The sequence below is a fragment of the Ruditapes philippinarum genome, unplaced genomic scaffold (assembly GCF_026571515.1).
Source record: "Ruditapes philippinarum isolate M1 unplaced genomic scaffold, ASM2657151v2 ctg6356_1_1_1_1, whole genome shotgun sequence".
NCBI lineage: Eukaryota > Metazoa > Mollusca > Bivalvia > Venerida > Veneridae > Ruditapes > Ruditapes philippinarum.
In genome coordinates this window covers 56,176-73,224 of record NW_026864947.1, presented here as the reverse complement: position 1 = coordinate 73,224, position 17,049 = coordinate 56,176, and the positions used below count along the sequence as shown (strand labels likewise).

The 17,049-nt window shown below is 31.9% G+C and overlaps 2 protein-coding genes across 2 annotated transcripts; both read left to right on the top strand.

The window, feature by feature from the left end:
• Positions 1-1,219: 1,219 nt before the first annotated feature.
• Positions 1,220-7,301, top strand: LOC132727364 (heavy metal-binding protein HIP-like). The gene is made up of 2 exons (XM_060712802.1): positions 1,220-1,522; positions 6,259-7,301. Exons 1-2 carry the CDS (start codon positions 1,291-1,293, stop codon positions 6,681-6,683), a joined length of 657 nt encoding a protein of 218 aa, XP_060568785.1. The 5' UTR covers positions 1,220-1,290; the 3' UTR covers positions 6,684-7,301.
• A 7,173-nt stretch (positions 7,302-14,474) lies between these two features.
• Positions 14,475-16,726, top strand: LOC132727365 (uncharacterized). Its single transcript, XM_060712804.1, has 2 exons — positions 14,475-14,732; positions 15,969-16,726. The coding sequence occupies exons 1-2, from the start codon at positions 14,525-14,527 to the stop codon at positions 16,367-16,369; spliced, it is 609 nt and encodes a 202-aa protein (XP_060568787.1). The 5' UTR covers positions 14,475-14,524; the 3' UTR covers positions 16,370-16,726.
• Positions 16,727-17,049: the final 323 nt, after the last annotated feature.

The window sequence follows — 17,049 nt, the reverse complement described above, 5'->3', positions numbered from 1 at the left end:
ATTTTTTAAGTTTTTACTATACACATATAAGGAAAACCTATGGCCCCCGGGGTGGGGCAAATTTTGACACTAGAGGCAAAATTTGAACAACTTTGGTAGAGTACCTATAGATGATATTATTTAACAAATATTAAAGCTCTAAGCCTTGTACCTTCAGACAATAAGATTTTTTGATTTTTTACTATATGTATATATTGAAATCAATGACCCCCAGGGCGGAGGCAATTTTGACCCCAGGGCTATAATTTGAACAATCTTGCTAGAGGTTTACTACACAATGTTTCATGCAAAATATCTAACCTCTAGCATTTGTCAATTGCTAGAAGAATTTTTTTTTAAGTTTTTACTATAAGTTTTTACTATATACATATAAGGAAAACCAATGACCCCCGGGGCGGGGCCGATTTTGACCCCAGGGCTATAATTTGAACAATCTGGGTAGAGGTCTACCAGACAATGCCTTATGCAAAATATCTAAGCTCTAGGCCTTTTAGGTCTTTACAAGAAGGTATTTTAAGTTTTTACTATATGTACATATAGTGAAAATCAATGACCCCCGGGGCGGGACCAATGTTGACCCCATGGCTATAATTTGAACAATCTTGTTAGAGGTCTACCAGACGATGCCTTATGCAAAATATCTAAGCTCTAGGCCTTTTGGGTATTTACAAGAAGATTTTTTAAATTTATTCTTATAATTCCTTTTGGTTGCCATGGCAACCAGATTTCTGCATGGAATTAAATTCTTTGAACAACTTTCAAAGCCCTTGACCCAAGGATCAATCCTGCCAAATTTGGTTGAAATTGGAATAGTGGTTTTTCACAAGAAGATTTTTTAAGTTCACTATATAATCTATATAACACACACACACAAACACACACACACGCACACACACAAACAGGTGAATCGCTATATGCCACCGCATCGCAGATGCTGCGGTGGCATAAAAAGATATAGACCTACCGTTACATTTATCATCGCAAAAAGTGCATAGCATCTGCTAAATTGTTTTTGATGTTCCGAAATATATTTCTTGGTACAAACGCCTCAAAACGCTGGAAAATAAAGCGATTCTAAAGTGATTTTCAAGACGTCTCACAGCAGTTACTGAAAAATAAAGCGGTTTTATATCTAATGATATTGTAAACCATTCAAGAGTTATAACACATATTAATTTCGTCCCCAAGAGTTGGCATTATAGGTATGAGTATATAGCTAAACAAATAAATAATTCTTTGAGGTAATGCTATTCATTCAAGAAACTCAGACAGAAAAGTCTATCGTGAAACATGTTGCTGTCTAGAGTAGTGTTTCTTCTTTTTCTATTAACCACTGGTCGGCATTGTGAAGAACCTCGCTGTTCTAAATATGATTTTGAGGAAAAGGTGCTAGAAAAAATGGTACGCATAGAATTTCAAATGGAGAGACTGAAACTTGAGGTTGAGCAATGTGTTAACAGAGTTGAAAATATCAAGACGGAAGTTAGCCATCAAATGATAGCAAATCAACAAGAACTTCAAGGTAAAATAACGTCACATTTACTGATTTTTCTAGGATACATTATAGATAAAAAAACAATTGTTGTTTTTTATTTTCGTTGAATTATTGAAGATGTGTTGTAAGATGTGATGATACTAGGAAGAATGCATTTAAAAGTAGTATGACAATCAAATCTGGAGTCAAGTTTTTAATTTATCAATATTATCTAACACTGATGTCCACATAGCATTGCAGAACCGATCGGTTTAAGGGGCATTCTATGGTCGAGTGATTAAGGTTTCTGAAAATCTAACAAAAGAATACTGAGCTATGTTTAAGGTCTGGGTTTAACTTGGGACTACTATAATTATATGAGGTCCGAGGCTTTGCGACTTATTTATATTTACCACACTTAACATTTAACGGGAATATATTCATATTCCAGTACAGAGGGCTGGATCATTTGGAAGTAGGCTTTTGTCAAATCTTCATCGCGGTGATACTAAATTTTAGAGGACAAAATAATTACGATTTTAAAATTTATTAATTGTCAAAAAGCAACATACTTATGTAATTATTAAAACAGTAAATAAACATGTATCAATATCAGACATGCAATACAAGTACTGCAGTCAAAATGTAAGTACTGATTCTGATACTGAAGATTACTCACATCAAATTTTGGTACTTATTGCATCACTGTCCGTAAACAGTGGTAATGCAGTACTAAGACAGTCCGTTGGTTTTCATAAAAATATTAACTCTCGTCTCGGTTATTATTTTATTAACGTATAAAAAGAAGTTTTAAATCTTTCATTTTATATTAGAAACCGTGTTATGGAAATTAATATAAGAAAAAGTACTACATGAAAATAAAACATTTTCAATTTTGCCTTGTCGGGCTTTCTTTAGGGATTCTTATTTTCTCTATTTTGTGGATAAGTATTGAAGTGAATTTCATTTCATAACCCTAATATCCCCGCGAAACATCTTCTTATATGAAATGTTTCCCTTCGCCAGTTACACTAAGTATAAGTAACCAACATAACTTAATAACTTACTTTACAGTACTTTATATATTAAACTTAAATTGCCTTGTTTAAATTTCAAGTTCTTGTATAATGATCCTGGCTCGTTTTGTATGTCTTAAGTTGTAATAAAAAATACTAAATAAATGTCGTCATTATATCATCGGTTACGTTTTAATGACACCTTTAACGAGTATTTTAAATGACGATATATCCAACTGACGCATTTCAGCACACTAAACGCAAGAAATGATGTATTCTTATGCTTGTATACGAAGGTTCTTTTGCCAGAATCAAATGTCTTATTCAGGGTCTTTCAGAATTGCAAGACTCTGAATTAATGCGTAAATGCAGAAATAATCAAGTTTTATGGTTAATTATTTAGATTATATCAAATCATAAATGAAGTTGTTGATAACTGATAAAATCTATTCTTTCGGTATTGCGTTGTTTTTTTTTGCCATACGTAGAATACGCATGCTCAAAATGCTATTCCGTTTCTAGGAAAATATCGTAGTATAAAAGGTCTATAGTGTTTGAAATATGAACGTTTTATCAAATATTACAGAATCTTTTGTTTTATTCCGGGTAAATCTAGATCATCACTCATACAATATTGAAAATAACAGTTGTACATATAACAAAAGAATATATAGAATATATATCAGTATCATGTCAACAAAAAATTAAATTCTTGACGTATATGACAATACATAAAGCATCTTCTTTTACATAAATTTCAATAGATTATCTTTGAAGCACAATCAAGAAAACAAGCTGACTCAGTCAACTTTTTTGCATTAGTGGTTGAAAGCAACGGTGAAAGTTTAAACATTGCAATATTTATCAACGTAACGTATAGGTACCAGAGACATAAACGTATCATATGGAATTCATCCTCAATGTCTCTAAATTGACATTTATTGCATGTTCTTTCACCTCTTTCAATCCTATTTTGAACATTTCGGCCAGGCGATTTTCGGATATCCTAAATTTGGTATAGTCTTTTTATAGTCTTTTATTACGAATACGTTATAGCATTACTTTAAATATCCGATCCATTTTCGGTTTTGTCCGTATCGTTTACGAAAATTAAATTCGAGTATATAACTAATGTTTTGAAAGTCACACAAGCTTACTGTTAAGGTCATCGTCTCATCTGCAAAAACACAGTCGGTTTTGTGATTGCCTTATATGTGGGAGGTCTGGGGTTCGATCCCTACTGTTACCATTGTTTCAGACATATACTTTTATTTTTGCAGAATATTTAAATGGAAATGACCGAGTGCTTGCAAAATTGTTAACATGGATATGACGCAACTTAGACCGCGATTTGTTTTGTGTTTTTGGATTGAAATGACATCTATTGATTTTAATAAGAATTAATTTAATACGAATTCTTCAACCATATTATTAAACAGGAACATAGACTCAAAAACATATTAAAACAAATCGAACAATATAAAAAACAATCATAACTTCAATAATGTTGAAAATATAATTAAGACAATAAAAAACATGACCAACGCGGTCTTGAGGGTACTTAGGAATCATAAACTCGTAGTTTAATAACTTTACAGATACATCACATCTCACGGAACCGACTGAATATCTATCGAAGATTGATATACATGTATGTTTGCATTGACCGTAAAATCAATATACAATTGACAGGTAAATAATCAAACAATAATGACAGATGTATACGTTTTTCTACTTACTCCGAATATTCAAATTGGTGATTTAATATTTATAAAATAACTTTCTAAATCTCGACTCAAATTCTGTGTGATTGTATCAATCAATCTTTGCCAGAACAGAGATATAAAGTAGGTCACAGTTACTGTTAACGTGGTTCAAATACCTATCTAAAACCATGTTCATATAATAATTGCTTTGCCTTTGAAATATAGGGATGTATATTTTCTAAATGAATGTGGGAAGAGGAACAAAGGCTGTCTTCATTATTGTTACGTTTTAGATTTTTTGGGTATTTGAGTTGTAACACAATTTACCAGATGTTCAACTTCAGATTTCAAGATTTATCTCACAGAAAGATTTTTGCACTTGAAAATATCTACATAATACATGTAATTGATCTAAAATATTAAAGAAGTATTTTTTATTGACTTGTAAGTACTTTTGTGAAAAGTTACGTTAACCTTGAATGTAATTCAATTATATCACAAGCACATATTTTTTCGTAGTAATATTTATCTTTTTGAAAGAATGTATGTTGTCGTAGAATGCTGAGCTTCAGTGACGGCCCAATTTCAGTGACCTTTATATAAAATGCTGCCATTTTGAAAATCAATGTTTTTAAGCGTTTATTCCAGTGGGACTGCTTATGCAACCATAAAAAATGGTCAGAAAATACAAAATTGTGTATCTTGCATACTATTTTTTCCTGGAAATCTTTCATTTTAAGCATTTTCCTTATTACTAGTACTTTTTATCTACAGAATATTGCATTAATTTGTTACCAAAAGCTAAAATTAAAATTGTTGTTGTTGTTTCATTGAACGCCGCCTTTCCTTGTTGACCTTGTTTATCATATTTTATGACTGTCAGCCTATTATCTCACTGACCGTAATTTCATTGAGCTGATAAACATGAAAATATTTGGAAACAATGAAGTTAAAATACACATTTTCCTTATATTTTTGGTCAAAGATTGGAGGAAACCTAAGAAGTAAAAAGTATTTCTTACCACTGAATTTTGTTGAACGTATTAAAAATTTTCAGATTTAATATTAAAAGAATATCAATAGTTAAACACCAAGTTTTAATTGAAAATATAAAAATCTTATTATATATTGTGTCAATCTTTCTTACTCCTGCCCCTAGTATTTCATAAAATTTCCTTTTCTGAAACTTTCCTAATTATTGTGCTCCATGTCTGGTCTTTATTAAAGCATATGTTTAGCATTGATATTTTCTTTTCCTCTATTTGTGTATCCATACCATATGCTTTAGGGGTTAGAAATTAGAAATGGGTCACTGAAATAGGGCCCATTCAGTATATGTGATCAAAATAAGGGTTGGTTTGATTAATATGGTAATAATATTTATTTATAGATATATTGCTATTGTTTGTGTTAGAATTAATGATGAAAGGTAACTTTTGAAAAATCTGAAGTAACATTAAGTTTACTTCAATATTCGTTATCATTGTGGTCAGAATACGCTTAGGGTCTCTAAAACTTGTCCTTCAACGGTAATTAAAAGCTCAGTTCGTATATAATGTAAAATGTACTGTTTCGTTTGACAATGTGCCTTCATAAAAAATAAAATAAAGTTAATGAGAGTACTGGTACTAAATGATGGTACTGCAATACTTTTTTTCAATATCCAGTACTTGAACTGATAAGTTTCACAAGTTTGGCGAGTATTGGTACTGGTACTGCATCAGTTGTCGAGTACTGGTACTGATTCTGCACTGGTATTGGTTCTGATACAGCATAAGTTGGCGAGTACTGTTATTGGTTCTGATACTGCATAAGTTGTCAAGTACTGCGACTGATACTGCATAAGTTGTCAAGTACTGGGACTGATACTGCATAAGTTGTCAAGTACTGGGACTGATACTGCATAGTTGGCGAGTACTGGGACTGATACTGCATACAATTATTTGATCTAACATTTAAATTCATAGTAAATTTAACAATATGTTTTGTATCAAATGATATTATGTTGAATTTGAAATATTTAATCACCTGCTTGTGAACTTATTGTGTTTTTCTTATCTAGATACTGTAACACCTACTGTTGCATTTAAAGCAAGATTAAATGCCGATACTGCAGTGGTGGGAAGTCAGACGGTAGTGTTTCCAGTATTCATCTTCAAGGAGGGAGATGCATATAACACAAATACCGGACAATTTACAGCACCCGTCAGTGGGGTGTACATGTTCAGTTCAGCTTTCTGTGTTTATCCAAAGAAGCATTTAGATGTAAGTATAATGATTGAAGGAAAAAGTTATTCAAAGTCGGTGTTCTATGGTGATGATGTCTCAGGATGTTCATATTCTGCTGATACAGTTGCGATAGTGACTGCCGGACAGAAGGTATGGGTCGAGGTTATACCAGGTGGTAGTACTGGCACCATTATACGTCAAGATGATACATTTAGATGGAATACATTCTCCGGGGCATTAATAAACAGGAAGATTTAATTCTGTGTCAACTTTGTTTCACCTAGTTGTATAGTAAGCAGCCGAATGTTATGAGAAAACTACGGGCGTGTCCATGCATCTTTAATATAATTGTTGGAATACTAGTGCACATATTATACGGACTTTATTGCTATTCATGCAAAACATATTTGCAATAATTAATAATAAAACTTAGCGATGTTAATCATTAACTTTACAAGATATTTGTTCTGCTATTTAAAATAATTAAAATGTCTGTGGTTATTTTGTTTATGTGAGGAATTGATTGTACTATTGTCTGAATGGCCGATTGGTTAGTTATCACCTGAACACCATTGAATATACATTATTTTGATTCTAGCTACGAAAGCATATGTTTACATGTTAAAGTATTCCAAAAAGTCAAGTCTATACTGAGTTATACCCACGTGACTAGAGAGAATAAGAGAGCATATGATATTACACAACAGATATCTTGCTGGCATACGGAAGGTTTGTGGTTCTAGTGAGGTACCCACGTATGCCTGAAATAATTCATGGTATTCCTCCATTAGTAAAGCTTGGAGGTCGCCATATGAGCTCAAGTGTGTCAATATGCCTTAAAATACCGTTCATAATAATACTTATGTTGGTATATATATATATATATATATTATATATTATATATATATATTATATATATATATATATATATATATATATATATATATATATATATATATATGATCACATGTTTGTGATGTATTAACCTGTCTTTATATAAATCACAACGTTCACATAAAATTGTTTCATATTGCATCACCTGATATATCTTATGAAATGTTTTATAGAATTCATATATGGTAAAATTATGTTCTTTCAATAATATTATGGTAGGGTTAAAGTAAAGTAAGACCGGCTAGCTCGCATCATTTGCAAACATGTTTCTGTCATACAGGTCTTTTGGAAGTATACTTTTTTGTTTACAGGCAACAAATACATTAAGAACTTCAGTCATCAATAAACAACAGGCAATTATGTATATCGTTCTACGAAAATAACACTCAATGTTTCTTTTGTTCACATTAAAACCTTAGAGTAATCACTTTTGGTTGTTTGTTTATTTGTAATTGCATAATTGGTTATCGATATTACGACTCAGATAACTCATTTCTTATTGTTAATATTTCATAACATTTTATGTCAATGTAGCATGTTTAATTTACTTGATTTAAGAAAACACGGAAAGGGGCAATGTCTATCTAGTTTAGTTTCATTCACTTAACGGTATCTTTAAATAGTGACAAAGCATTTCCTGACATGAATTTGATAAATTAAAGTGTAAAAGGTAACAAATATTATCGCGTTTTAACTTGAAGTTGACAGCTCATGCAACATTATTTATTGCTGAAAGAAATGGAATAGAATATATGTGTGTGTCTGCTCCAGCAAAGTAGACATCGTCTAAAAATGACATCATTATATTTCGTACACAAATAGTAAAACATATAAGACAATAGGCGAAAGTATTATCTTGATTGACAAGAACTAAGAAGGCGGTACATAAATTGTACCGAGCAGTAGTTTTTGTCCCTTGTAATGTTTGAGTGTTTTGTTGTTGTTGTTGATATTGTTTGTTTGTTTATATATTTGTTTGTTTGATTATTTGTTTGCTTGTATGTTAGTTTGAGTTGGGGTTTAAGTCAAAACAACACTGTAATGCTCATATTTTTCAGACTTTCTCTATTTAGTCGCAGAGGAAGACCTTTTGTATCCCTCCGTAAATTATTTCGGACTTGAGCTAGCACCAAGGACATTTCGAAATCTAGCTAGATACTTTTCTCACGAGAAATTATTCAAAGTCCTGGTCGGGATTCAAATACACACTGATTATACGTGTGCGTTTATCGCATTCGGAAATATATTTTCATGTTTATGATCCGGGCATACGAAACTGGGTTTTCTCACAAATAAGTAGGATGAAATGTATTCGAACTATTCATGTAAAAACGAATTAAAAAATTTTACTAGTCAATGAAATGATATGCGTATCAAGTTCAAGGCATACGAACTTTTAACAGACAATTTAAATATTAAAATATTATTTTTACAATTTAAAAACAAAATCAGTTGAGTTTATTTTGGCGATACAGTATTTGACGGACCATCAATGTAATTGTTGGATTTTAGCGAATCATAATTATCGTAGGATGCCTTACTTCAGTGACGGTCCAGCTTTAGTGACACTATGAAAACAATGTTGCGATTTTGAGACAGCAAGTTTCAGTATATCTTTTCTGGGACTGTTTAATTTATCATGCCGCTTCCCTTACTGTCTTTCTTCCTTTTTACATGTTTTAATACAGTCAAACTGTTTTCTGCTGATCAACAAGAATCTATCAGCAGATGATGAGATTGAAATACAACTTCTTGTACAAATTTATATATTTTACAATGTTTATAATCTCAGAAGTGTACGGTTTTGTTTTGTTGTTGTTGTTTCGTTAGATTTTTGCCGTTTAATTTGTTGAAATAAGTGTGAAGTATTTAACATTTAAAAATATAATGTTTAGAGAATACTAATACATGATGTATTAAAAACCCTTTTTTCTTAAAAAATATATCGCTTCATAACAATTTGTGTCAATTTTTTCTACTTCATTCCCTGGTCTTTTATACAATTAAAGCTATCCAGATAGGTTACGAACCTCGGTGATTCTACTCGGATGTCCGTTCATGCCTGAAATAAAGCCCTGAAAGGCACCTGAGGTTTTACTTCACCAGTAAAGACTGGATTGTCGCCATTAGACATGTACTGTGACTTAAAACACAACAAAAAAGGTGTATGTGGGTTAGAAGTAAGGTAGGGGCTACTGAAATAGGGCCATTGAATATCTTCTATACATACAATAAGGTTTTGTTTACATTGTTCATACAAAATATGCATTTTGATGTTTTGTGTTAGTACTTTACTGGTTTCCCAAATATACATATGTCTCCTTCAATATTTTAAATAATTGTGGTAGAACTATTCCTAGTTTGTTTGTTTGTTTGTTTGGATTTTTACGGCACGTCAACACATAACTGGCCATATCGTGCCGAATGCTATAATAGGCTTAAAATATTATGTAAAACATTGTAAATGACAATAGAAATGAGCCAATTAGATCCTAGAATACAAGTGTATCTCTTTTAAATAATCAATTATGTTTTTTGATGGAATTGTATTAAAAAGTTCTTTGAGTGAATTTACAGAATAAAATCTATTACGGGCCTGTGAAAAATCATAACATTCAAGAAGAAAATGCTTGACAGTAAAATTTTCATTACAACCTACACAGAAAGGGGCATTGTCATTTGTGAGGAGATAAGAGTGGGTAATTTTAGTGTGTCCAATTCGGCATCGAAGAAGAACTGTTTGATCACGGCGGTTTGACAGAGATAGAGATGGTGACATATCAAGAGATGGGTTTATATCGTGGAGTTTATTAAAAACTGCATTGTCCCAATTTACTTTCCATTCAGATGATACGAGTTTATTTATAGCCGGTCTAAAATCACAAGCAGGTAACAACAAGTCAGGTTTTTGAAAATTTAATGATTCTTTAGCTAAAACATCTACTTTTTCATTTCCTCGTATTCCTACATGGCTTGGAATCCAATATAATTTAACATATTTTGTTTTTAGTATATCATGAAATCGCAAAAGAAGTTTCTTTACCATGATATTGTCAGATTTTTTATTTTTAATGGATATTAAAACAGAAAGCGAGTCAGAAAATATCACAAATTTATCGTGGGTATGCTGTGCTATGGGTCACTGAAACGTTATTAATAAGAAAACCTAGAATACTTTTACTTTTGTACCAAATAGGTACATATAGAAATTCGTGCTGCTTAATGTTGCAGAGTTACGATTATAACCAGGGTCGTGTTGATGTTATATAGAGAATATTTGTTTCGTTCAGTGTAAGATCGGGATATATTTCCCCGAGCGAGCACCAAAAGGCATATTTCACGAGTTGCGCAGCCATAAGTAAATAATAAAAAAATTTGTGTTCACGAGGTAAAATATATTTCGATCTTACTCTAAACTAAACAATTCTTTTATTATATGCAAAGAAACCTTTTAAAAAGACAGTTTAACCTAATACTAAATAAAAAGCGAGCCAAATTATTTAAAGCGATGTAGTTTACGACGTCGCGTCAATAAGTTGGTTTCCATTACTGTGCACGCTGGTATTTCATTGATGTATGTATGTTTTCTAGGCTTAATGAAGGTCCATCCGCCCTTTCAGGAACTGACAGTACGGACCTCGGATATGTCACCATTCATGTCGATCATGAATTCAGTAATTCACTGAATGATGCAAGTCGATTTTTGTAATGATACAATCTTGATGCAAGGGAAGCCAATGAGACCATTATATGCATCATGGAGAAAAATAAATGATGAGCTTGACTGACCGATAAGATTATGGCATTTCACTTAAAGAACGTAACGAGATTAAATTCAAAAGAGTGAAAAATATAAGTATTTTATTTCACTGATATAATTCTCTAAACCACCGAAAAGCATGTAACAAAATATAATAATCGTATAAAAATAAAAGTTAAATTAATCACGCAATGAATAGTGTAAAAGACAATTTCTAAATTCAGTGTCTGAATTTGTCATTACAGTATTCAATTGATTTACACTTAACCCCGAAACCAAAAGCTGCAATTTTTATACCTCATGTGACTTCCTAATTTCAATACAAAAATTATAAAAAGCAATTTCACGTTAACGTAAATTTGTCGATTGTTCCGTCATGTCACACAAAAACTTGGGATGTGGAGATCAAAACGCATTTAAATACCAAATAAAATGTGTATTTGTCAATCCCAGCACATGTTATTACCATATATAAAAAAATAATATTAGCCGTTTCGAAAAATAAAAACATATTTCAACGTCTAAAATAATACACATATAAAAATGTTCGCCATTAAATATCCGCACACCTTCCCTCAAAATCACCATGTCTTTTATTCCAATTCCAATATTTTCATATGATCCTTTTGTCCATCGAAACAGAAGAAGATATTATTCTTCTCGATGATGATCAATTTTAAACTTCAACATCAATATACATAATGAAGTAGACGAAATAAACATCAAATTTATCGACGTTTTACTCCATTTACAAAATCGTTCGACGAATTCAAAATTGGCTCCCAGCTTTGCCGTATTCAAATGCGCCGCGCTTTGAATATTGGAACCAACATATTACCGAATAGCCGGCTGGTCCTCACTTTCAAAGCGCGGCTCGTTTAAATACGACAAAGCTGTGAGCCAATTTTGTATTTGTCAGTTAAAGTATAGATATGTATCAGTGAAAATTTGTGAACGTTTATCAAGTTAAAATCTTCTAAAACTTATGATTAGTGATTAAAGTCATTGCTCTTTAGCTGATGTCATGACCATGGTTCACGTGGATAGAGTCAGGGAGAAAGGGTGTCTTAATAGTTTTCTTCTCAATACAAGGACCACATGATTGGGATAATATGTAAAGTATGTACTACTTTTCCGACTCGATGTAATTAATTTGAAATTTGTAATAACATTGATTTTATTTAAAATTGAAATGACATTATGCCCATTCAAGTGTAAATGGTGGGTGCTTAGGTGAAAGTCACAATAACTTTACATTTTGCCATAATTTGTTAAATTTTATATTTAACTATGCAAAATAGTTATTATTCTACATTATCAATGGAAATTTCTGTAGATATCGTTTGTTATGTATCAGTTACAGATCTGTATCAGAGTAGAATAGTCTTTTTTTAGAATTTACGTAATTTGTCGTTTTATCATTCACAGTATTCAGTATCAATTATGGGTCATATTATAATATACAATCTTTTGACATATCTTTAGCAACAAAAACAGGCTTAATGTGCCTTTAAATTACCCAGTGAATGTATTCTAACCTTTCTATAGAAATAAGATAAGGTATCATCAACATTAACATTTAAAGCGAAACTAAATGATAATACGACAGTAGTGTACAACTTCTGACAGTTGCTTTCAACGAAGGAGGGACGTATAACCCTAATACAGCATCCGTCAATGGGGCGGCCATATTCAGTTTAATATTGTAAGTATAATGATTGACGGTAATAAATTGCTCAGCGTCATTGTTATATGGTGGTGATGGCCGTACATGTTCATCTGATGATATGAATAACTCATTATAGTTTTGTTATCTTTATTGTAATTATAATACAGACTGTTTCTTGGTCAATGAGATAAAACAGAGTTCAAAGAAAGAAAGTATCCCTTTAATACTGTAAGCTTAAAAGCAACAAAACTCCATCAAGAACAAACAGAGAGTCGAATAATTCATTTATTTGGCGACGTTAAACAGCGTTAGCGTACTAAATCTTTATCATATAGGGCCAGTCAAAGAATCAACAGAAAATGTATTCACATTTTCATATATTAATCGAAATCCATAATACTTCAAAACTAGCTTAGATAGTTAATCCTTTATTTGATTACTGTATGCACCTTGAGCATGATAAAGGTTAGCATATTCTACATAAGCATTTGACAAAGTTAAAAAGTTAAAAACCAATATTTGTGAAAGCTCATAGTTATTTGTTTCAAGATATTGTAGGTTGTCAGGCGTACTCGATTACATGTCTCTCCCTTCACTGAGTGACTAATGTCACAGTGCACCATCATCCTGCTGCTATTACTTGTTGATCTGGTCAAATATGTGCTTAATGAACAGAAATGTCCCTCAATGTGCCAGTGTAAACATATATTATTGAATATCAATATTTCTTCTTAAAAACGTCTGATCAAACCAACAAGTTTCAATACCCGGAACTTTTAAAAATCAATATTTAATGATCAACATTATTTCACTTTTTCAAAAATAAGTGGTTAATTCAGAACATTGAAACAAAGATCAACAAGGAAAGGTAGCATTTAATGAAATGATCCCTCAACATACCAAAGCAATGCGGGAACGCCAAAAAGAGCCCTAAAGAACCCCAAACAAAACAGCAACGGACACAAAGGCAAACAACGGATTGGAGCTCTATTATAAATTTTGTTTGTGTGTATGTTCAGATAGCAACCATCAAGTCTTAACCGGTGCAGTAAGATCTAATGTATCAGAGATGAACATTTAGGTATGTTGGATATTTTAATGCACAATTACTTCCGCTGCAATGTTCGGACAAGCCTTTTAGTAATTACTTTCAATCGAAAATAGTGATTACGGAAGGTGGTAGATTCTTTCTTATTATATGATTACGGAAGGTGGTAGATTCTTTCTTATTATAAAATTAAGATCAACAAAGGAGCCAAAAGCTCATTGAACATAGTGCTTACAATATCTAAATGTTACGTCACCGAGAGGGCCATTAAAATGACATAGGTAGACAACCTGGGACAATGAATAACCAAGAGAGAGCATTACCAATTTTACCAAACATCTTCTACATCATGTTTCATTTTGAGAAATGAGTTTTATGGTATAAATGCTTACAAAACACTAGAAAATATAATCATTATTAAAATACTGACGTCATAAATCACGTTGGTGCCAGACTTTTAAACTCATAAAAAACATTGATGAGTTCAAAAAGTAAATAAAACCAGTTGGGGTAATTTTCTAAAGCAGAATGAGGATTTTCCATTTGAATAACGTTTGAAAATTCTTCAATTCAGTTTCAAATAAATCAGACAGCCGAGGTTATCAAAAGTAAAAATTATATTTCTGTGTAAAATTGTGTTTATTCTGTTTGTTCTGTTTACTAATGGAAGGAATTGTGAAGAACCTCGCTGTTCTAAATATGATTTTGAGGAAAAGGTTCTGGAAAAAATGCTACGCATAAAATTTCAAATGGAGCAAATGAAAAGTGAAGTAGAACAATGCGTTAAAAGAGTTGAAAGTATCAAGGTGGAAGTTAGTGATCAAATGACGACAAATCAACAAGAATTTGAAAAAGGTTTTAATGTCAGAATGGAAGAAGTATCTAATTTCACAGCAGTGGCTAAGGCAAAACTTCACGAACTTCAAGATTTTAAAGGTATAACAACTTTTATGTATCATGTTTTCATAACATCATGTCTCTTTTCATTTTAATACTGTCCAAAGCGAATAAATATAAACTATGATGAACTGAAATTTCGTTGCGTTATAAAGAAGGCTAGCACACCAAAATTAACAGAAATTTAAGAACAATCATCAACATAGTCGGCTTTTAATGAACACAGCTCCGAATAAAGACTATTGTCTGAACAAAAAATTGCAAAGGCTTAAAATAAAAAAGTGAAAAATTATTATATTTGTGCATTGGACTCTCCATCTACTTATTGAGTTTTCGAGTTATTTTCTTCATAAAAACTATAAATGGCAATGATTAATGATATGCACACATCCTTTAAAAGATATATCATACTATTTTCAAATTAGTATCTCAAATACTTTTTAATTATTCGTGATACAAAAAACAAAATTTTCAACGAAAAATATCATAGGAAATCACTCAAAGATTATGATTGGTAAAGTTATCAATCTTGTAAACGGGACTCTTGAGTTATGCTTCGGATAAAATAAAGCATAAGAAACTATTGAAGGGCAATAACTCAAACATGATGATAGAAACATGTTATGATAGATAGAGTACATTGCGTTCCTCCATAATGACATTTTGTTAACAATGAAGTTACAAATTATATCTCAAAAACGTTTTAAGTTATGACAAGGATAAAAATTAAACATAAAAATAACAAAATAGTTAAGCATGATCAATAGCGAAAGGGCAATAACTGAAGACTTATAATAAAAATAACAACAAAGGGCGATAAATCAACAATAAAAGATAGAGTTATCATTCTAATGCGCTGTACTATTCCTCAATGAGATGTTTCTACGTATGAAGTTTCAATTTGGTATCTCAAAAGGTTTTTGAGTTACACTCCGGACAAAAATGTTGGACAGACGCACGGACGGGACGTACGGGACGGAACGGACGGAGGCTATCATAGTATTCCCTTCTAATTGGTAAAAATGTTAGTTTGAAAAGCCCTTGACTTTTTGTTTCAAGCACGACTAAGATCAGGATTAATCATGGATTACTTTCAGGTGACTCAAATTAAAAGATTTTGGATTTATAACATTTCTTTGGTTAAAAAATATTTAACTCACTTGTTTATCAGTAGTGTTCGTTTAACTGCTCACCTTGTTTTATATTTCTTAAGATATAACTGTAAAGTTTATCACCTTCTTGTATATTAAGTTTGCAATGCTCTTTCCTTTTTAGATATGGCTATTACACCAACAATTGCATTTAAGGCAAGATTAAATGTAGATACAGCAGTGACGACTATTGGTCAGACGATAGTGTTTCCAACAGTAATCTTTAATGAAGAAAGCGCATATAAGCCTAATACAGGAAAGTTTACAGCACCCGTCAATTGGACATATATGTTCAGTTTAGCTTTCTGTGTTTACAGCAGCCAATCGCTGGTTGTTAGTATAATGATTGAAGGAACCAAAAAATATGATACACAAGATCAACAAGGAAAGGCGGCATTCAATGAACGCAACCCTTATACGACCAGCATCAAAAACCAGTGGCAAGGAGCCCAGGCGGACCCCAAACAAAAACAGGACAGGGCACGGACGGTTTATCCACAACGTCAATGTTCTATGGTGATGTAAATCACGAATGTTTAGCTGCTAATACAGTTGCGATAGTGACCGCCGGGCCGAAAATTTTTGTCCAAGTACATTCAGGTAGTAATACTGGTACAATTCTAGACCAAGATGTTTAACGATGGAATACATTTTATTGTGCTTTGATAAATAAGCGTTAATCAGATCAGAGTACTATCTGTTAGATATACTTGTGTGCTGTTAAAGTTATATTTTAAAGAACAAATCTTCTTCCGGAGCAGTGAAAACGAACTAACACTGCACTATTATAACAACATTAAACGCCAGTGTTTTATAGTTCTCTTTCTAGTGATTGTCATTTGTTTTATTTTTCTTACCTGTGGTAGTAAATATAAAAACATCTTGCGATCGTTTAAAAATCCATTAAACGAAGTTATTATTATTATAAAGTCATAAGGTATTTTAGTAGTTTATTTTTATTCAAGGAATGATAGAGGAAATAAATACGGGATTTCAAACCTCATGCGAATTTTATAATTAGATTTTAACTTATAAAAAGTTGTTTAAAATTTTTATCCGGAACGCAGTCGTATCGCTTACTGATAATGGGATCAGAACTCGTGTACGTCCAATAGTCGGACCTTGAACACAGGCAGCGTAGTTGATAACCAAAAGGCTAAAGTAATATTTAATATCTAAACATTCAGGTGATAAAAATTCTAAAT

What these genes read in the sequence shown, in the direction of transcription:
- LOC132727364 (XM_060712802.1), top strand. Translation starts at nt 1,291, where the DNA reads ATGTTGCTGTCTAGAGTAGTGTTTCTTCTTTTTCTATTAACCACTGGT. An exon ending in AAATCAACAAGAACTTCAAG is followed by an intron (nt 1,523 to 6,258) that starts GTAAAATAACGT and finishes TTTCTTATCTAG; the next exon opens with ATACTGTAACACCTACTGTT.
- LOC132727365 (XM_060712804.1), top strand. Translation starts at nt 14,525, where the DNA reads ATGCTACGCATAAAATTTCAAATGGAGCAAATGAAAAGTGAAGTAGAA. An exon ending in CGAACTTCAAGATTTTAAAG is followed by an intron (nt 14,733 to 15,968) that starts GTATAACAACTT and finishes TTTCCTTTTTAG; the next exon opens with ATATGGCTATTACACCAACA.